General features: G+C 28.3%; 3 protein-coding genes across 3 annotated transcripts; 1 reads left to right on the forward strand and 2 right to left on the reverse strand.

The window, feature by feature from the left end:
• Window positions 1-702: 702 nt before the first annotated feature.
• LOC124926570 lies at window positions 703-4099 on the reverse strand. Its single transcript, XM_047466822.1, has 3 exons — window positions 3804-4099; window positions 2950-3089; window positions 703-1012 (listed from the first exon to the last, which is right to left on the reverse strand). Exons 1-3 carry the CDS (start codon window positions 3934-3936, stop codon window positions 998-1000), a joined length of 288 nt encoding a protein of 95 aa, XP_047322778.1. The 5' UTR covers window positions 3937-4099; the 3' UTR covers window positions 703-997.
• A 3697-nt stretch (window positions 4100-7796) lies between these two features.
• LOC124926860 (patellin-3-like) lies at window positions 7797-10723 on the forward strand. The gene is made up of 3 exons (XM_047467168.1): window positions 7797-8702; window positions 9932-10056; window positions 10158-10723. Exons 1-3 carry the CDS (start codon window positions 7887-7889, stop codon window positions 10555-10557), a joined length of 1341 nt encoding a protein of 446 aa, XP_047323124.1. The 5' UTR covers window positions 7797-7886; the 3' UTR covers window positions 10558-10723.
• A 4329-nt stretch (window positions 10724-15052) lies between these two features.
• LOC124924082 (patellin-3-like) lies at window positions 15053-17857 on the reverse strand. Its single transcript, XM_047464134.1, has 4 exons — window positions 16559-17857; window positions 16347-16471; window positions 16122-16260; window positions 15053-15649 (listed from the first exon to the last, which is right to left on the reverse strand). Exons 1-4 carry the CDS (start codon window positions 17789-17791, stop codon window positions 15392-15394), a joined length of 1755 nt encoding a protein of 584 aa, XP_047320090.1. The 5' UTR covers window positions 17792-17857; the 3' UTR covers window positions 15053-15391.
• Between the last annotated feature and the right edge of the window lie 5036 nt (window positions 17858-22893).

Genomic DNA, 22893 nt, shown 5'->3' on the forward strand with positions numbered 1-22893 from the left:
CCTCAAAATCATCACCAATCATTATTTTTCTCTCTCAAGGTTTTTAAAATTATCCCAAACCGAACAAGCTCTAAGAGAGTGGAATGGAGATTTAGCAGCGACACGAAGAGGCAATTTGAACTTCACTTTAAGCCCTAAGGTTTGTAATTTGAATAAATATGTTATTTTATTTTTAAATTTTAAAAATCAACGGATCGGCTTTGAGTATCCGAATTTTTTTCGCCCGATTCATATTAAATCCAGATATTCGGTAAAAGATCGGATCGATATCCGATCCATCGAATTCAAATTTTTTTCAGATCGAATTGGTCCGATCAAATGATCATGTCTTTCGGATCGAATTTTTTGACCACCCCAAATAGATTGTTATCTTATTGATCGAATATATGAAATTTAATTCCCAATAAAATCCCACTATTAAAGGTCATAAGGGTTATATTAGTTACCAAAGAATAAATCAGAATCACAAAATAAATAAATAAAATAACTAAGCAAAATCAAATAAATTAATTAATAATATAATACATTAATATTATTTTATCCAATAACCCCACATATTTCTAAACTTTTTACAAACTCACTTTTTTCTGAAAATGATGTTTATAGAGAAAATTAGTAAAGACTCTAAAATGTGAAACTATAACATGTATGAACATAAACACAATTCAGATGGGAATTAGTGAACTTAGTACTCAACATATTTTGTCACTTACTTTTTTATTTAATAAAAGTTCATATATATATATATATATATATATATAAATAAAAGTTGTGTAAGAGCAAATCTGCAACCACAAAAATTATTTGCTAAATTTGTTTATGATTATTAGTGAGATGTGAAACACATCATATCATAGCACCATACAAATCTTGACATGAGATTTAAGAGTCCAACCATTTGGAACACTCACTCTTGAGTTGTAATAAAAATCCAAAGGGAAATAAAATACCAACTTATAGAAGAAGATGTCCTCTCAAACTCAACTAACCATCATCTTCACTCATGTCCACCCTGTAAGTAAAATCAAACAAATTGAAATACATTATACATCATTCCATAAATAATAGGACCAAATTCAACCAAATTTCAAAGAATTTAAAGCATATCCAGTCAAATGACAAGAGTTCGATCTAAAATATACAAAACCCATCTCCATTTTGAAAACACTTTCTATTTCTAAATCCAGATCCAAATGAGAAACCATCAATAAACTTTTTTTATACGCGCCTAACTAAGTTCTATTTCTATGTGTGACCTTATATGAACCAACATTCAGATCAGATATCTGACAGATAAATAAAGTGTTACCAGATTGGTTAGCGCTTTACTAACAAGGGAAAGCCAAAACCTACTACTAACAAAAAAATAGTTCGGTGCGATCTTCGATTTCCTGGTATTCAAGAAGTTAGGCTTGGTTTTCAGTGAGTGAAAGATATTCGGCCCGTCTTTGCTTTTGGACAGTATGTTTGAAGAATCGTTAGAATGCAAAACTCTTAAAAATCCTTAATCTTTTCCTTTTCTCTATTGTTTGTGTTGGAAAAATGTATGACTATAAGACATCAATCAAGGCCAGGCTGGATATGTTTACGAGCCATTAACTCATTTAGTTCTATGATGAATATGACAAATATAGATGGAAAATATTTTGATATGTTACTGTCAATACATTCATCAAGCCCTTGTTTGAACTACCATCTTGTACAAGTTGAATACCATACAAATATTTCTAGGAAAATGTCTAGTTTAATTTCTAGAAATAAATTTATCTATGCAATTGGAGAGTTTGACCCATTTTCTTTTGACACTCTTATTTGTTTTCGTTGGCAAGATCTCCTACAAAATCCTCATGATTAACAAAACCTAACAAAATAGACCAATTGCATGCAAACTTGTAAAATCTATCTATAAGCTCAAACAAAACCCTAGAAGATGGTTTGACACTTGTAGTAGCAAGACAACATCTAAATGATATTTTCAAGGTTTTTTCTTTTTCTTTTGAGACAGTAGTTTTCGTCAATGGAGGAAGCTAGCACAACATTCCACCACCATGACTCACCACTTCAATCAGGATGCTTTCAGTGAAAATGACATCTTCAATGTCAATCTTATCTGATCATTTTATATTTGTTAGGGAGATGCTTCTTTAGTATCCCTATTCTTGTTGTGCATGTAAGCTTCTTCTCATAGGGAATGATGAAAATAGGGTCTTAATGAAGTCAACAGACTATAGAGTCACTTTGTAACCAAATAAATGGACAATCAAAGCATTATTTTTATTTTTTTGAAAATTGGAATTGCTTCTGGTGATATAAGGATGGTTTACTGGATCTTCTTCAATAAACTAGTCTGCTTGAGTATAAATCTGAGTGTACTTCAGTATGCAAACAAATCTTGATGTATGAAATGAAGAATGTGACTTGATTGCATGATATATCTAAAGTGACATATCAGTGAGGATGCATAGGGCTGACAAACATTAGACCTGATATTCACATGTAAAGTACCAGACAAGAGATTTAATATTTGCAGAAGAAATGTAATCAGACGGAAATGACCTAAGCCTTTAGGAACCATAAACCAGATTCAATACTATTTCATTCTTTGACAATTACTTTATTGTCTGGGCCAGCTTTTTGTGCATTGGCTAGTACAACAACCCACCACCATGAGTTGTTGTTCAAGTGACAAGCTAGTCCAGACACATTGGTTACGAAAATAGTTGAACACCTTGATGGCAATTTCTGCCATACAAGGTTCCAAAAAAAAGGTAACACCTCTATACAAGTTCCCTTTCTGAAATATCTAAGTATTTGGTTTAGTAAATTGGTAAATGACAAGTTGAAAGGCCCTAAGAAATTATTAGCATAATCCTTTCTTAGCATATCTCACAAATAAAGTCATTTGGGATATTAAGGGAAACAATAACTAGTTAAGACGACTGGACCTACCAGAGATGAATGAGATTCTGAGCTTGGAGCTACCAACTTTGCTGTCGATCCATCAAATTTATATGAACACTCTGTGTATGCAGATCCAATGCCAATCCCAGCACCCAAGGCCACTGATGCCCAACGTGTGACTGGACTCCCTGAGAAAACACAGAGAAGAGAAAAAACTTAACAACTCTTGATTTAGTTATGTTCGAGCATTCTGAATAATTTATCCATCATATGCCCCTCCTTTGTTCCTTTGGTGTAACAGTGTGGGAGATGATTTGTCAGGTTTTCAAGATTTAACTGTTTCATGCCAATGTCAATTAGAGAATTTTTAGATCATGGATTGGTTGGGCGAAAAGAAATAGGAGAAGATTTGAAGGAGAGACTCTCAATCCCGATAGAATTAAAGGATTGTTTTTTTCACTTCTTTCTCATCATTTTTATAGGGTGGAGGACATCTCTGGTTGGAAGATTCCTTTTGGGAATGAGAGTAGTCTATTTGTTGATCTCAATAGTTTGTTATGTAAATAAGACAATAACCCTTCTTTCAAAAAAACAATAACAATAATCTGGGAATCAAAATAAGATTAAATATCTGAAAGGATAAACTTCTTCAATGAACTAGAATTGAGTCTACAAGTTTTTTTTACATAGCAGCTATCCTAGTTAGAGCAGGCAGGCAACAGTTTAGTTCATAAAAAAAGGCATGACATTTCCTGAATACAGAACCAGTTTGAGGGAAACCCTATTATTCAAGAAAGAAAAAAATCGAAATAGCATTTGAGGTATGTTTGGTGTCTGCAATTATTATTATTATTATGAAAAGGGAAAGGAAAGGAAATGAAAGGAAGATGAAATAAACTGACTTAAGAAGAGAAGACCGGTAAAAGCACCGGCTAAGGAAGAATAGACGACACGGCGGAGACCCAAATCGAGACAAGCATCCCACTTTGCATTCAGATCGTGCGGCGGAGCAACCACCTTACTGTCTTCACCCATTCTTCTTGTCTCTGTTAATTGATGTTGATTTCGGTACTACAGAAAGAACAAAGACGATAATGGCGAACCAGGTAAGGTAGGTAGTAAATCTTCTCGCTTGCAAATGTGGGTCGACGGTCGGGACTCGTTATCGGCCCCGAACTGCAAGTTGAAGGATCGTTTTTTTATTCTCAATATAAATAAATAAATAAAATAAACCTAATTTTTTTATTTATGGTATTTTCTTACAATATATATATCCTTAAAGTTCTTACTTTCAAATATACAATATGTTAAAAAAAACTATAATTTAAATGGTGGCAGAGAAAGGGTAATGCAACTGTTTTAGACAAAAAAAAAAAAAAATAAAATAAAAAAAATAAAAAAAAAAAGCATTTATCATTCTTATCTCATCTTTATTTCAGAAATGTTTTATTACTATTTCTGTCCTATTCGATTTCAGAAGAATTCTCACATGATACCATTTATACCATATTTTCAAAATAAATAAATTTTTATATAAACAAAATTTTTAATATAATATATATTTAATATATTAAAATTTTATATTATTATAAAAAAATAAACTTAAAACTATTATAAAATATAATTAATAAATAAATATATTGGTAATTTTATATATTTAATTGTATTTTGAGTGTTTGGGATATAAGCGAGATGTGAATATAAATATCATTCTCCCCTCATCCCCGATCAACTACTAATCAAATCGGAAAAAATTTGTCACAAACGAGATAATTTGGTTCGATTACCGCGGAATTCAAATTGTCATCCTTAGTTGAGGTCATTATTCTTCGCAAACAAATTAATCTAAAAAATTGAACCTAAAATTACTTTGAACACAACCCTTATACTTAATAAATTGTGTTATACCTAATTTTATTTTAACTAGTTTGAGTGACAACCATTTAACTTAAAAAAATTAAAGAAAATAGGTTCAAGTTCACTCAAAATATTTTGATTTAAAATAAACTTATTATTAATTCATTTGAAAAAAGTATTGTTATAAAAAATGATTAATTAATTTATAAATATATTTTTATTTAAATTATATTTCAGATTATCATCTAATATTTAACAACAACAACAAAAAAAAAAGTTTTAAAAAAGTGTCCTTATTTCATCAACCAAACCCAAACACGACCCTTAGAATAATAAAATGTCATGGCCTATTTTTGATTGACGGAAGCCACAACCTGGTTTTTTATTTTCAAATTAGATATAATTTGAAACACATTTAAATATATGTGAAAAAGAAGCCTAATAAACTATAGCTAACCAACCAGCCATATTTATAAAAAAAAATGCTAATATTTTTTTTTGGTTGATTGTTAAAATGTTTTAAATTAATTATGCATTAAGTAAGTATATTTACGAAAATGATGAATTGATGATAACATTTATTATATTATATAAAATTAATAATTTAAATATATATATATACAGAGCTTAAGTAAAATTTCTACAAAATCAAATATTATTTATTTTCACTTAAAACGTCTTAAGTTTAAGTGGATCATACTAGTCTTTTATATTAATAAAAATGTTAAAATATATATTAAAAAATTATAATTAAATTTAATATTAAATTAGGTTATTTTGAAAAAAAAAACAAGTTAATTTAAAAAATTAAAATTCAAACAAGATTAGTTTTAAAATCTCAGTTAAAACAAAAATCATTAAAAAAAAAAAGTTTTGAAAGATAATAATATCAAATTTAACATTATAAAAGATTACACAAATAGATAATACAATGTAACAAGTTAAAATAACTCATTAGATTTAGAAAAATATTTAAAGAAAGAAAACTCACATAAATTGGTTTGATTTTTAATATGTTCAATATCTTAAACAATATTTAAAATATGATTTTGTTAAAAATAAAAAATGTCTTCAAATAATTTATTTATTTTTGGTATAAATATGATTTTACAAATAAAGTATACCAAGAATCAACAGTTAAAATATGATTTTACTTTACCTATCAGGCTATCACCAATGTTTTAAGAATTGGGCCTTGAAAGTAAGTCCAACAGACCCTTGGACTTTTACATACCCATTCCAATCCTTGCCCCAAAATAAAAAATAAAAAAATTATTCTTACCTCTCTTCGTTTTAAAATATACTATAAATCATTTTTAAAACTAAACATAAAATAAACCTTTATACATAATATTTATTTTTGAGAAAGGATTATAGGAGTGAATTTGAGATGTAAATCATCGTTAAAAAATGATAATTTTTTTTCCCTCTCTTGTTACCCTTTATTATTTTTCAACCACTTAAATGGTGATACATCATTTCTTTTAAGTAATATATCATTTCCTCTTCATTCACCCTCTCAAATTCCATCTTTCATTCATTTTTTTGTTACACCTTAAAGTAAATGTCACATCCTGAACTAATAATAACTTATAATTATAAATAGATTAATTATAAAATCACAGCATAAATATTTTTAAAATTTTAAAAAATAAAAATTAATCTAGATAAACACAAAAGAATGTTATACATCCTAAATGGACCGACCTTCAACATTTTGTCCTTAACATGTGACCCGTGCCCAATTCACAACACTTTCGTAGGTTCTTATTTATTTATTTTTTTTATATTTTTTGGAAATTGAACAAGAGCGGAATTGATATGTTTTTTTAGAGTAAAAAATAAAATCGATATAGGACTCGTTTTGATGTATGATTTTTTATTTTTATTTTTTTTAGAATTTTATCCTAAAATTCAGCATCATTACAATTATCAAATCACTATTTTTATATATTTAAATACTAAAATTACTTTTGATTTAATTATATAAAATTAATTTATCTTTAAAAAATAAATGAAAATTTTAACTTCCAAATATAAAAAACTGATATTTTAAAATTTTAAATAAAATAATTTAAAAAAAAAAAGAAAAAACACAATAACCACTCTTTCTTTTCCAATATTAATACCATTTTTAAGCATCAAATCACATATTTTATTAATTAAAATATTTTTATTTTATTAAAATTTAATTTTAAATACAGAATATATTTTAGTAATTTAACTAATAAAAAACTCAAATAATATATTTTTTTTTTGTTAAATAATATTTTTTTGAAACCACTTTTTAAATAACCAAGATTAAAGTGTCAAGAGTAATTTCTAAAAAATCAAAATGTATGAATTTAATGATTCTCACTTAAAACACTTAAATAGACATAAAAAGTCATGATAGTTTGGTATAATTTAAATATTGTAAAACTTATAACAGAGAATTAAATTGAGTGTTACTTTATCTATTATTAGATTGTTTTGTTTGATAGCATATAAATTAAATACATTCATATTTGTAAGTATATTTGATACAATTTAATTATCTTAAAATTTAAAAACTGATTAAATTAGTTTAAATGAAAGTGGTACATTAGTTTCTTACTAACTTTACAAAATTTAAAAATAAAATATTTAAAATTTAATTTAATTATCAAAATGGTGAAACTTGGTCAGAAAACTAGGGTCGGAACTTCGGAAAGAAATCAAAACATAAGCTAAAAAAAGCTGTTGACCAAAGAGCCATGTGGTCGGTTGGTCCAACTGGACCGGCCGGTTTGTCAAGATATGAACCGGTTGTTTCTACACAGTCGCCGGCGGCGTTGCCTGGCCACCGGCCTCCGATCCCCATTGGATTCCATTTCTCTCTCCACTGCCAGCCGCAGACTTCGATGCAAAACCGCTTCAAACCTTTTTTACTTTTTTCAAATAAAACACCATGATCGGTCCCACGTTCTCTTGTAAGAGACTGTAAACGCGAAAAAATCGTCTCTTTTGCCCCCAGTCAATTTCTTGTCCTCTCTATGGGGGGATAGATAGAGACTAGAAACAGAGTATAGAAGATAACCCATCATCCTTTTCTTCCTTTTCCACCGATTCCCTCTTCAAACCCAGCTTTTTGAACTACTCTTTCAATAATGGCAGATGTTAATCATGATCATGCTTCCAGCAACCCTGATCCAGTTCAACCCGCTGAGCAAGGGCCGGTCGGAGCAATAGTCACCGAGACGGAAACACCCGTTAAATCTTCCACCACTCTCGAAGAGGTGATTGAATCAGAAAAGCCTAGTTTGACTCATCCCCATAAGATAACTGGATCTACCGTCTCTTTCAAGGAAGAGAGCAACGTAGTATCAGATCTATCTGATTCCGAAAGAAAATCTCTTTCAGAATTCAAACAGCTGGTTCAAGAAGCTATAGATAAGCACGAATTCTCTGACCCGTCTGAAGAAGTTACAATATGGGGGATTCCTCTTTTGAAAGACGAAAGAAGCGACGTGATTCTGCTGAAGTTTCTCCGGGCAAGGGATTTCAAAGTGAAGGATGCGTACGTTATGCTGAAAAACACATTAAGATGGAGGAAGACATTTGGAATCGATAATTTGATCGATGAAAACCTTGGAGATGACATTGATAAGGTTGTGTTCATGCACGGATTCGATAAGGAGGGACATCCTGTTTGTTACAATGTTTATGGTGAGTTTCAGAATAAGGAATTGTATCAAAGGACCTTTGCTGATGCTGAGAAGAGGATGAAGTTCTTGAAATGGAGGATTCAGTTCCTGGAAAGAAGCATTAGGAAATTCGATTTTCAATCTGGAGGGGTTTGTACCATTTTTCAGATCAGTGATTTGAAGAACTCACCTGGGCCAGCGAAAAGGGAGCTGCGGTTGGCCACCAGTGAAGCTTTGGAATTGCTTCAGGATAACTATCCTGAGTTTGTTGCCAAACAGGTATACATGCTTGAATCTAGCTTTCAATTACTGAATGAATATGAGTTTGAATCTAGATGATGATGATTTCATTGAGAATCATCTTATTGCAGTTGCTGAATTAGAATAATCAGCCTTATTAATAGACTGTTTATTTATTTTTTTGAAATGTTAAAAGTTTGTAGAGTATGTTTTGAAAATGTGACATGAACATTAGTCAATTAACAACTAAACCATCTAGCCACATAATATACATTTAGATGAAGAACCCATTTGTTTTTCTAGAGGAATCAACCATTTGATGTTTTGATTGTGTTCGATTCTGCTTTTTCATTGTTCAATGCCCCACCGCTCCTTGAAAACAAACATGCTCATTTGGTAATTGTTACTTTTTTTAGTAGTTTTGTAGCCGTATCTAAGTCTCAACGAGATATAGTCAAATTTGAGATTATATATCAATACCCTTATTTGATAGTGTTTGATCTTGTGTTTTTTGGGATTTTTATGTGTTTTCTTTTTAGAAAAAACATTCTTTGATAGAAAAAGGGTTATTTGGGATTTTTTATAATGAATTACTAAAATGTCTTTTTGTATTTAAAATTTAATAAAAATAAAGTAAAGGTATTTTAGTTGATGAATTAAGTGATTTAATAGTTAAAAGTAATGTGGTAGAAGAGTTTTTTTATCTTTTAAACCTAAAATTCCTAAAATCTCTACACAAACGAGCTCTTAAAGTCATAACCCTAGAACAAGATATAGGTTATTTATGATAGAATATAGTGGAGACTCATAGTTAAAGTGATAAGATGCAAGAGTAAGTGGCTAGGAGACTAAATGTCACGGGTTATTTGAGGTCATGATAACTTCCTACCATAAAAAAAATGTTTTGTAAAAAATAATGTAAAACTTTCTAAAACCTCTTTACATCAAACAAGCTCAAACAGTCTTTTTACCCAGATAACCCATTTTTTCATAACCCCGAACAAGACAAGTCATTTAAATAACCCAAATCTGAACTAAGCCTAGTTTGATTTAGATGGGAGTGGAAACTGGAAAGTCCATTAAGTGGTGGTAGATTTGATAAAGTTTGCATGATTAGATACCAGCCCTACTGGATTCAGAATTCAGATGTGACAATCCAGATATATCTCAGTTTCCAAATGTGATTCGATCTTATAGAAATATGGTTGGAAGTGTCTATATTTGTTATTTAGAAAGTTAAAAAGTGTTTGTGTTGTATATGGTTGAAGGTGTTCATCAATGTTCCATGGTGGTATCTGGCTTTCTATACAATGATCAGTCCTTTCCTAACCCAGAGGACCAAAAGCAAGTTTGTCTTTGCAGGACCTTCAAAAACTGCAGAAACCCTTTTCAAGTGAGTTCATCATGAGTTTAAATAAACCACCTTTCAATTTTTGCTTGGTTTAATTTGGTTTGGCTGTCTCTAATTCTTTCAAATGGCTTATATAAAAAAAGATACATATCACCAGAGCAAGTACCAATACAATATGGCGGTTTAGGTGTTGATTTATGTGAATGCAATCCCGAATTTACAACAGATGATCCAGCCACCATTATCGACATTAAACCTGGCACAAAGCAAACAGTGGAGATCCAAGTCAATGAGAAATGCATTCTGATTTGGGAGTTAAGAGTTGTGGGGTGGGAAGTGAACTACAGTGCAGAATATGTGCCCAATGCTGGATATACAGTGCTCATTCAGAAACCGAAAAAGATGTCAGCCACCGACGAACCTGTTCTATCGCAAAGCTTCAAAATAACTGAACTTGGAAAAATACTTATTGCTGTCGACAACCCAACGACTAAAAAGAAACAGCTTATTTACAGGTTCGATGTTCGTCCTTTTTGTGAGTGAAGGAAAGTTTTCAACCATCATGAGAGATAGAGAGATTTCTTTGTTTTTTGTTCTTTGTTCTTTGTAGCTAGATAATGAAGATGAATTCTTTCAAATTTCTGTGTGTTTGTTTTTGGGATATACTTTTGTTTGTTTGTACATTTTGCTTGTTGAGAATTTTTTGTTATATTTAATCTTGTTCTGGTAATGTTGGAGCATTGAATAGAAGAAAATGTCAAATTGAAAACACATATAGAGATAGAGATGTGTTTAAACTAGAAAATTTAAATAAATTTATATGGAAACGCTACATGTTAGATTTAAATAATGTAATGTTTTGAAATATAATATAATTAAATTGATCTGAATTCAGTTAGGTGTTTCAAATGAATATAATTGGCTAATTAGATCAAAGTTGCAAGCATCAAAACAAAATTTTGTTTTGTGAATAAGCAATAACTTGTAGTAGCCAAAATTGACCATTTATAAAAAATGAAATCTTTGATATTAAAATAACATAATTTCTAAACATGAGCTCACATGTTTGAATAATTCCTTATTGATAATCATTTCAATGTTTATAGCCCATTTAAAATTTAGTTTCTATTGGAATACTTTTTAAATGATCCAGCTTTATTTAATAAATATTAACTATAATAAAATTTTATTTAACATAGAAAAATACATTAAATTTTTATAATATGATTTCATCTAAATGATATTTAAAAAAATACTTTAGAATCATTTATTAAAAAAAAAAAATCAAATTCAGATTAAACCCAAATTATTAACTCAAATATTTTTTTTTTAATATTTTGTCATTTAAGTATCTTATAATTTCATTCCTAACCAGATTTTGTATCTTGATTTAGTAATAAATTTTAATTTTGTTTGATTTATTTTACTCATTTGTTAATTAAAAACATATAATATAGTTGGTTGAGTGAGATTGATAAAATTTTGAGTAGATATATTTTTGTTTGGTGAAAAGCAAATGTAAATGAAGTTGTATTACAAATTAAAATATAAGTTGGACTAATTGTATATACGAAATGATAAACAATATTAAAACTGGATAAGATAAAATATTATTAAAGTCATAATCATGGCATATCAAAGTCAAGTTTATAGGTTAGATTTTTCAGCAAACAGATTGAACATTATGTCCTCAATAAATTTTATTCAATTTCATTTCTCAACCATCACCATTATTATTAAAATATATATATATTGTACAGTTAAAAATATACTTGAATGTCATCATACAAAATATAATGGCTCATTTTTGTAAGATGCTAGAAACAAAATTAAAAACATATGTATGATATTCTTTTTCCAATGAAGTCTGCTGGCTGCTGTTATATTCTTTTTTCAATATACAATTCAGATTTTGAAAAAAAAAAAATTATATTGATAACCTAGTTGATAAATGTTCTACTATTAGTTAGACGAGATAAAGTTTTAAATATACCTTAATTATATATTTAAAATTTTAATAACATTTTTTCGTTGAACTCAACTCTAGTTCAAGGTGTTTTCAAACGTGTTCGCGGGTCCTTTTGAAAATAGTTAAATGTCCAATGATTTCATTAGTTAATTATGTTGGTATATCTTAACTTAGATTATAAAATTATCAACCACACTTTTACATAAAATAATTATATAAGGTAATATGTTTTAAAATTAAACTAATATGAACTACTTAATTTATTTGTTTTTATTAAAAGGTTGTTTTACAAATTAATTTAGCTTTACATATTCTAATATTTAGACAAACAAAAAAAAACAGAAAAATAAATTAACTATACTCATCTATACTTGTATTCCTTTGTTTAATTTGTCTAGATTCTTGGATAGTATTTCACAATATCATGCATCATTTATTTGTTCATGAACATTCTTTTAATTAATTTTTTAATCCGCATAATTATATATATTATTTAATTATCTTATTATTCTTACAAGATAGGGACGGATCCATATCACTCTATTTCTAAAAAAAAAATCACTTCATTTCTTGATTTTTTTTTTAATTTAATTCACTATTTGTTTATCTAATTAGTAAAATAAATGATAAAATTCATATTTATACAATTGTTTTATCGAAAAAAAATTTCGTTATTTTTTTAAAATCCCTCAAATTTTGTTATAGCCCACCACAACTCAGATTTCTATATCATTTTCTATAATTGTCTACCTATGCTATAAATGATTATTATATATACTAAAAAATTGTGACCAATCTCTAATTAATTCTCTTGAGCATCACCCACATTGAAATTAATTGTGCATGATAAACTTCAATTGGTAATATCGATCATTTCTTCCATATTCTAAAAGGAAATGTTATTTGAACTAAGTTTGATACAAATTCATCTGTGCTTTATGAATCAAATCTAAGGAAAGGAACTAAAGCATATATATATATAAATCTTCTTCAATGGCCCCATATTTGATAAGGGCTCACTAACATGTTTTGACATGTTTTTTTGTTTTCCTATTTAGCCTTGGTAGTTGATTTTCAATCCAAACAATTGATAACAAAAAAGAAAGAAAATCACAAACAAACCAGAACACCACTATAAAGAAAACTGCGGTTTATCAAATAAAATAAAATAAAAAACAATCTTATCCAAGAAAGATCCGGACCGGATTAAAAGCATCCACCTAGTATATTAATTAAAGTAAGGTTAGAAATGAAGAAATTGGTTGAATGCTAACTTGATGAAATGCATCTTTATGATTATGAATGTTAAACATAATAATGATGATATTTGTAAGTAATAGTCATAGGATGGGTACTTTACAGTGTTTGTGAGTGTGATTGGAGGGTGGAAAAAGGCAAAAAGAGAGAAGAATGAATGAAATGAAATGAAACAGGCTGGCACTGGCAAAGATATGCATTAGCAAGTGGAGGAAATCATTAGTAAGCCCACTTTAAGGATGCCACAATCCCCATCAAAATTTTCAAATAAAACTCGATAAGATCCTCGTCTTAAACTCATTAGGAATTGAACCCGTGATTTTTTTTTATCTCTTAGATCGATTCTTTCCATTAGAACACCTTGGTGGATTAATCTATCAATTCATTGTATGAAATACTAAAACATTTTTATTTGAATTAGTGAAAAAGGGTATGAAAAAAAAAGTTGATAAGAAATTGAAGGGCAATAATATAAGATTTAAGAAGCTTTTTGGCAGGCTTAAGGTAAAGTATTTTGCATGGTGCTCGACAGATAAAAACTCATCATGTTTCCTTCGTCTCTTTGTCTGTCTGTCTATCTATCTGACTCAGATCATCTTTTTTTTTTCTTTTTTCTTTTTTTTTGCTAAGTTCAATGTTATAAAACTCCAAATTCAAACCATGTTCCCAATATTATTAAAGTGTACGTAGTCAAATCTATTATCAGATATTCAATTCCTTTATTTGAATAGAAAAAACAGGTTATTTTGAATTTTATAAGGACAAATTATTCAAATATTTTTTATATTTAAAAATAAAGTTTTAGAATTATTTGATGTTTAAAAGGATAGTAATATGAAAAATATATATATATTTTTTTTTAAATCTAAAATAACTTATATTTTCTCAAATAAAATATCCTCCCACACACACAAATAACCCAGCATCAAACAAAAATAACTAACTAAGAATAACTAAAGTAAGGTAACTAAATTTTTATCAATTTTAACATTAAATTATTATATATTTCTATAATATTTAAAAAACTGTTAAAAAAAATACTTTTAAAAAGTAAAAGTTAGATAGCCCCGACTATATCCAATGGAAATTAAGAAATAAATTAACCATTTATCACCACAAATTTCTCCGTTGATTTCTCAATTAAAAAAAAGTTAAAGTCAAAAACAGGTTTAGGATTTGTTGGTTTTCTAAATTTCTAAATAATAATAATAATTTTTGAAAAATAAATAACAATTGACATTAATAACCTCATGATCAAATGAAGAGAGATTAAACATATAAATTTCCATAATTAAAAAATCTCCATATTTCCATATTTGTATAACCATGTATTTTATTTTATTCCTTTTTCTTGAAAAATCTCATATTTCATCTTGCAATAAAATCATTTCCATGGTTATTTATTTGGAAAAAGATAAAATATTTACATTACATAAGTAAAATATTTTATTTTATTTTTAAAAAAATAGTAAATTCATTTAAATATTTTAATAATGTCCCCCACCTTGCTACATGTACACATCAAATTAAAGTTCAAACATCACCCATGTCAAATAAAACCAAAATAGCACAATATTCTTAATTTGTTTCTATTCTAGACACAACATATGAATTTGTCCCACATATATATATTATAAATTCAAGGTATTTTAATGAATAATATTCAAATAACTTTGAAGTATCATCACAAACTCAATAATACAAACTTTACATATCAAGTTGTCAACAAGAAGAAAAAGAATAATGTGTTTTTGTTTCTAAAATAAAACAAACATAAATTAAAAATTTACAGTCTGCAAAAAGGGAAGCAAATATGAACAAGAACCACTTCAATTTTACATCAATTTTACAAGACAAGAGTTATATATATAATGATATGATGATATAAACAATAACACTTAAAATAAAAGTGATGATGGTCTTTGTCCCACAATTGACCCAAAGATATCAAACAAACAGACCCCCAAAAAGGAAATAAAAATAAAGGGGAACCACCACCCCCATAATTGTGTGCCATATGAAATTTCCAAGTTCCCAAATTAAATTAATATATCATCAACCCAATAAATAAAACCCAAATAAAAAAATTAAAATTTGAATAAGACAATAGGAGGAAAGTGCCCTTCAAATGCTTGAGCTTGAACTTGCATATCAGTCGGAGCTTGTCGTAATCTTGTGCCTGTAAAGGAGGTGTTTCTTCTTCTTCGAGCTCTGGTTGTCAAATTTGAGTACTATCTTGCCCGGTTCAGTAACCTTATAACTTCCATTGATGAAAGTTTCTTCTGTTGGTCCAACCTTTCTCGACTTTTGCACGATTATAGTGTATCCTCCTTCTTCATCAGGAACAAATTCAGCTCCATAGTTAACTTCCCATCCAACCACTCTGGTCTCCCATACAAAAGTGCCAAACTGAACAACCCAACACAACACAGCACAATTGTATTATTATCATCAGTAAATCAATGGAAACTAAAGGCAAAAGTGTATATCAAATGTTCTAATGAGATCTAGATCGAAGGGTGTTTGAAAAACAAAGAGAAATCGAAGCAATTGTGACATCACAAACTGCAATATTCTTAATAGTTTGATGGTTTAATCCAAATAACAGATATCTCCTTGTTTGACCTTGCTTTATGAATTTAAAATATTGTTGATGAAAAAGTGGATTATTTGGATTAAACTATGAAAATGTCCTTTTGGGTATTTGGTATTTTGATTGTTGAATGATTTTTATTGAAATAATCAAATAACCCAAGAACAAACAAGATCCAAATGATCCAAATAAACCATTTTTTTCAATAAATCCAAGATCAAACAAGCTTTAGGTAAACCAACTTCTTCAAGCCTAGAAAACAAATGATGAACAGGGGACAGAAAATACCTCAGAAACAGGAATTTCAATGGAATGTTTGGTTGCAGGTTTGATGATTTCTTCAATGACAGCATGAGAGGTAGTGAATACTTCTCCTTCCTTACTAAGTCCTCCATATTGCACAGGCACTTGCTCTGGTGCTATGTATCTATGCAATTTAAACTTCAAAGAATCAATAAACATGCCATTGAAGAAAGATCAACAACAATGGAAGAATTGAAGAAAAAAACTGACTTGAAGAGAGTTTCAGCAGTCTTAGAAGCCCCTGCAAATACAAACTTGCTCTTCATCCTCTGGGTGAAGAAAGGGCTGCTCATCCTGTACCAGACTAGGTACCACCATGGAACATTGATCACAAGCTTTTGAATTTCAATACCCACAACAAGAAAATGCAGAATTAATACATATAGATTAGAAAAACAGAGATGGGTAGTATAGATATATACCTGTTTGGCGACAAATTCTGGGTAGTTATCTTGAAGCAACTGGAGGGCTTGATTTGTGGCTATTCGGAGTTCTCTCTTGAGGAGACCAGGGGAGTTTTTGAGATCATTGACGAAGACGAAGGTGCAGATTCCGTCGGGAGAGAAATCGAGCTTGGAGATACTCTTTTCAAGAAACTGGATCTGCCAACGGAGGAATTTCTGACGTTTTTCCTCGTCGGAGAAGGTGTTTTGGTAGAGTTCTTTGTTCTGGAACTCTCCATAGACGTTGTAGTAAACAGGGTGGCCTTCTTTATCGAATCCGTGAAGATAAACGGATTTCTCTAATCCTGCTCCAAGGTCTTCTTCAAGGAGAGACTCAATTCCGAACTCTTTTCTCCACTTGACAGTGTTCTTAAGCATGGTGAAGGCTTCTTTCACTTTGAAATCTCGTGCCCTGAGGAATTTCAAAAGGATTACGTCGCTTCTCTCGTCGGCGAGAAGTGGGATTCCCCAGATTGATACTTCTTCCGGCGGTGGTGGAGGAGTGGCGACAAGGGTTTCTTTTTCATCCGTTGTTTCTTCCTTTTTAGGTTCCTCCGCCGCCTCTGTTTCTGCTGGAGTTGAAGTAGTGACTGACACAACAGTTTCTTCTATTGCTTCCACAGTTTTGACGCCATCATCTTCTACGACTGTAACTTTCTCCAGGGTTTCCGCCACAACTACCGGCTCAGACACCGGTACAACCGCCTCCGCCGGCGGTGGTGGTGCAGGGGTCTCTGTTTTCTCCGCCGCCGCCGCCGCCGTCTCCACCGGTTTCTCCTCCTCAACGGGTTTCTCCTCCTCCTTCTCAACGGGTTTGTCTTCAACAGGGGGTGGGGGTGGAGCGGTGAACTCGTGCTTATTAAGGGCTTCTTGAACTAGAAGTTTGAACTCATCAAGGGCTTTCTTCTGGGGATCGGGTAGTTCACCGGCAACGTTAGTTTCTTCCTTGAAAGAAGCAGACTCGCCGATTTTCTCCTCCTCCTTTTCCTTTTCCTTCTCCTTCTCCGGCTCCTCCACCACTTGCTCCGGGGGAGACAAGACTGGCTTTTGAGCAGATTCAGGCTCGGGTTCGGGAACAGGGGGTGATTCTTTCTCGATCGTGAGTTTCTTTTCCTCGACAGTCACATCGGAAACCACGGCCGGCACCTCTACAGTGGAGGTGGTGGTGGCAGGAGCTTCCGGTGCCGCCTTGTTCTCGGTTTCTTCGGCCATAATCGAATGGAAAGAAGGAACAAACAGGGAAGAATTGAAGAACAGAGTGAGAGAGAGAGAGAGAGATTGAAGGAAATGGAATGAGGGGTCTGGTTTAAAATGGGGAAGGTGAAGAAGAACCGGCGTGGGGAGGAGAGAGAAAAACAGTCTGTCAGAGAGAGAGAGAGAAATGTATTTGCCAGCTCTCAAACACTCTTGTCGTGGGGGGCCCACGCTCCCCTGTATGTATTATGGTATTCTATGTATTACGATTATATTTTTATATTCTTTTATATATATATATATATATATCCTTCTTTTTCAAACATAAGAATAATTTAAAAAAATATTTAAAAGAGATTATTACATTAATAACTTTTGTTCTAATGGAAACCAATAATGTATAAGATTTTTTACTATTTATTCATAACTCATTAATTAAACAGACTTTTTTTTAATTAAGTAACATTTTATAACTTATTAGCAGACATTTTTTTAATAATTAAATATTGTAATTATTAATTGAATTTTTCTTATTTAATTTAAATAATTTAAAAGAATATTTGAATGACTTTTAATATCATTTATTTGATGATAAAGAATCTACATCAAACCAACAAGATTAATAGAATACAAGAGTAATTTGACTTATGTGGAATATAACAAAATAACTGTTTTTTATTTTTCCATTACAATTCTCTCACAAATTAAATTATTTAAATTGTCAAAAAAAAAATTTATAATATTTTCAATTATTAAAAATAAATATTTTTTATTCATTATTGAAATAAAATATTATTTGAATCTACATCCAACCATATTTATTTTCATGTCATCAGTGAATGAAATTCAAATCAACTTTGAATAAATAATTTTATTATATATTTTTAACTAAAATATTTAGTTATTAGAATTAATTATTGGGACATGAGTAAAACATTGCGCCACATACACAATTACTGTAACTTAAGATGTTTTTATTAAGAATAAGTCAGGAAATTTTTAATCCTTTAATTAAAATTCTTTCTATTTAAAATATTTTCATAAATTACATAATTTTATTACAACTTTAAATTATAATTTTTAAAATTACAAGTTCAGTTCTACCTAAGTTATAACAAACATATAGCAGGATGTACAAGGATTGTGAAAATTCAAGTCAAGTAAAGTCAAATAATAACTTTATATCAATGTATATAGATTTGTATTAGATGGTACATTTATATTATTTAAATAATCACTAATTTAAGATTATTTAAATAAAGTTAAAAAAATTGGTTATTAATAAAAATACTTAAAATATATTAATAACTGATGAAATAGTATTAGTTTAAAAAATATATAAAAATTATTTTAATATTTTAATTAATTAATTTAATTATGAAAAGATAAGTGAAAGAATAATTAATTATTTAAATAATAAAACGTGTAAATGAGCTTTTAAAATAAGATAGAGAGGAGATGCTTAGATAATAAAGGATATGTTGGTTAACCGAAGTGAGTTGATAAAAATCGTTAAAAAAGAGATAATTGTGTAATAAGAATATATTTGGTTGACGAAAATGACTTGGTAAATAGATGAAAATAAGATTGTTGGTTGACCGAAGTAAGTAGATAAAAGTTGTTAAAGAAGAGATTAATTAATAATAAAGATAATTTATAAGTCGATAGGTATATGATTATGATAATTTTGTTTTTAACGGTACAAAATACAAAAATCTCGCTACTTTAAATAAGTAAACATAATTTATACAAGTTTATTTTATTTTATTTTTGAATTTTCACATACAAATGTTAAGTGGATGCACTATACAAATATCTAAAGAGTTTGGGGCCTGTTTATACCTTTCATCTGAAGATGCTAAGATTTTTTTTATAAATTTTTTGTTTTTTTGTTGCTAATATATCAAACAACATTATGATTGGATGAATTTGAAATTTATGTCACTGTTCTTGGAAAGAATAATTATGTCAATGTACCAAATTTAATCCAAATTCAAATTTCATATCCTTTTCCACACCTTTTGAGGTTGAACTTTTCTGTAATTTAAAAAAAAATCAAAAAAAATCAGTTATTATATTCATGCTTATAAATCCTATTTAAAAGCAAGTGTACCTAACTAATAATTCATCAATTTATTTCAAATATACTTACATGTAAAAATATGTTCTTGGAATTGCATCTTACTTCTTTTTTATTATTTGCATCCATTTTTTTGCATTCTTTTGCCAAAGTTGTTGTGGTAACTTCACTTATTGTCAATGCCATTCAAATGTGTTTATTAAAATACTTTAATTGAGATAGGTCTAACTAATGAATAAAATAATCATTAAACATGACAAGTTTTTCAAAATACTAAATAAAAGAATTCAACATTTTCTATCAAAATTCCTTACATCAATATTTTCAACAGGCTATTAATATTTAAACCCATTCAAAATTAGGTCTTCACAAAATTGGGTAATCTATTTTTCAAAATAAAAAAGAGTAATCTAAATAAGATGTAGTTGTACAAGATTGTCTCCATCCTTCTCCTTCTGTGAACAAATATATTTAGACAAGATTAATTACATCTTCATAAATAATCAAAATTACAAAGCAATCAAGATTACAATGATTTAAAAAGTTCAAAGTAATATTAATTATTAAAATTTGATATTACATTCACATAGCCATGATATATATGTTAGTCTATAACGACTTGTTCGATTTGGGTTATTTAAATAATCCAACCCACTTAAATATCATCTCACTGTTTCTCTAATCAATCACATAACTTAATTTATTACCTTAAATATTAAATTAATTTATATTTTAAATTATTATTTATTATTTTATTATTATAAATTAATATATATTTTTCTCATCTTCTCAAAATTATCATCAATTATTATTCATTTTCTTCTCTATGTTATTATAATAACTCCAATCTAAACCGGACCTAAAAGAATTAAATTATTTACCTTTTATTTTCTTAAAAGTTGGACTTATCATTTAATAAAAAAGGTGAACTAATTTAATTATCATAACATAAATAACATAAATAGATGACACATTTAAAGATAATATTTTTTCATAAAAAAAATTTCAAGATAAATTTGTTAAAATTTAATCAAATTGATTAGTTTTGTTTGGCATAACATCAATACACTATTATTTTCTTCATAGTTATTAATTTAAATTAATTATGACTTATATTTTATTTAAAATGTTATAAGTGGGAATAAAATATGTGATATTTTGTCTCTTAAAAATAACTCTTGTCACTTAAAATGTCTCGGTGAGTTTTAATTATTTAAACAATAACGTGAATAATTATTGTATTTTTTAAAATAATTTTATTTGAAAAAATAATTGTGATACATTGTTTTCTTTTATGGATATTTATTATATTAATTTAATTTAAATATTTATTTATTAGAGATGAACAATATAACCAAATTATTTTCATGAGAGAGTACTCATAATTTAGTTGTAAAGACTATTCACGAGTTCAAGTCTTTAAACTCTAATCATTTGACAAAAAAAATTATAAACACAAAACAATGCAATTCGAAAACTTTACAAAGGGATATAAAACTATTCGACATTCTTTTTATTATACGATAAGAAATAAACCGCCTTATTAAAAACATCATTTGTATATTAAAAATTATTTACAAAATTATTGGATAATATATATATATATATATATATATATCTTAAAACTAATTACATAATATTTATAAAAAATAATGACTAAATATATACATTTATGAATAAATATATCGGAAATTAAATAATGTTTTAACTAATTATATATATATAATGAGAGGACAAATGAATCGACAAACAAAAAAATACTTAGACAAACTGAAATAATGTCATTTAAGATATTTTTTTTTATAATAATCAAATTTTTGTTTTAAGAAGGATTCTAACTGTATTTGTAATGTTAAATTAAATTTACATTATTTTTTATATATTTATAAAAATATAACTAACTAACTAACCCATCATTTGACTGAATCCAATAAAGAAACACTCAACTGTATCATTTATATAAATTACCCTTCACATTTTCTTTGACTAGTTTATAATAATTTTTTTGTTTGTTAAATCTTATCATTGTTATTATATAAATGTTAATTTATTTTGTAAGTTAAATATATAATTTTAATTAAAACTTTCAAAGTTTTGAATATATTTTTTTTTTTATTGAAGTAAGACAAATTTTGCCCTGGACACATTAATGTGAGTTGGATGTTTGGATGGCAACACTTCCATGCCATATCCCACTGACAAATGTCATAAATATTATGAGCCCTACATTTGAAGAAATAAAAGTAATTAAATTATTATTTTTTCAGTAATTTCTATTTATCAGACAAAAAATATATAAAACCCAAAACCTTATACTTAAAATTCAACAAAGATTTGATAGGACTGTCTAAGTGAATCTTAATTTTTCTTAATAAGTATTTGATATATAAGTTTTATTCTTATCGATTATCATTCTAGCCGAGGTTTTTCTTTTTAAAAAAAAAATATTTCTAAATTTTGTAGAAGCTTTATGAATTATTTTTTCATTTTTGTTATTTGAGTAAATTTTTGTTGTTGCTACTTTTACTCTTTTATTGTTTTTTATTTTACTACTTTGTTCATTTGTATTTTCTTTTATTATTCTTAAAAAAATAAAGATTATGCCTAGGTTGATTTCAAATATATATGATATTTAAAGTTGAAACAAAATTGATTAAACTACTAATTGTTAGATAAATGATTATTTTTAGAATAAAATTAGATCAAACTAGGGTGGATCTATGTGACTATTTAGTTTTTTTTCACGTAAAATGTGATACGACCTTTAATATATATTACTTTAATTAATTATTTACTTTTTTAATTAAAAAAAAAACAAATCTTATTTTTATCTTCTCGTTTTATTCTTAATTTACTCATTATTTTTTTTTAAACATACTTAAATTTCAACTCTAATTTCTAAATTTATCGAATCCACAGCTAAACTATTAAAAATATTTTTAATATATGAGATGGTGGATGGATGGGTGACAAAGTCCTTATCGAATGAGATCATGATGAAAATATTAATCTCTAGTAAATATTCTCTTAATTCGTAATT

The sequence above is a fragment of the Impatiens glandulifera genome, chromosome 2 (genome assembly GCF_907164915.1).
Source record: "Impatiens glandulifera chromosome 2, dImpGla2.1, whole genome shotgun sequence".
Lineage (NCBI taxonomy): Eukaryota > Viridiplantae > Streptophyta > Magnoliopsida > Ericales > Balsaminaceae > Impatiens > Impatiens glandulifera.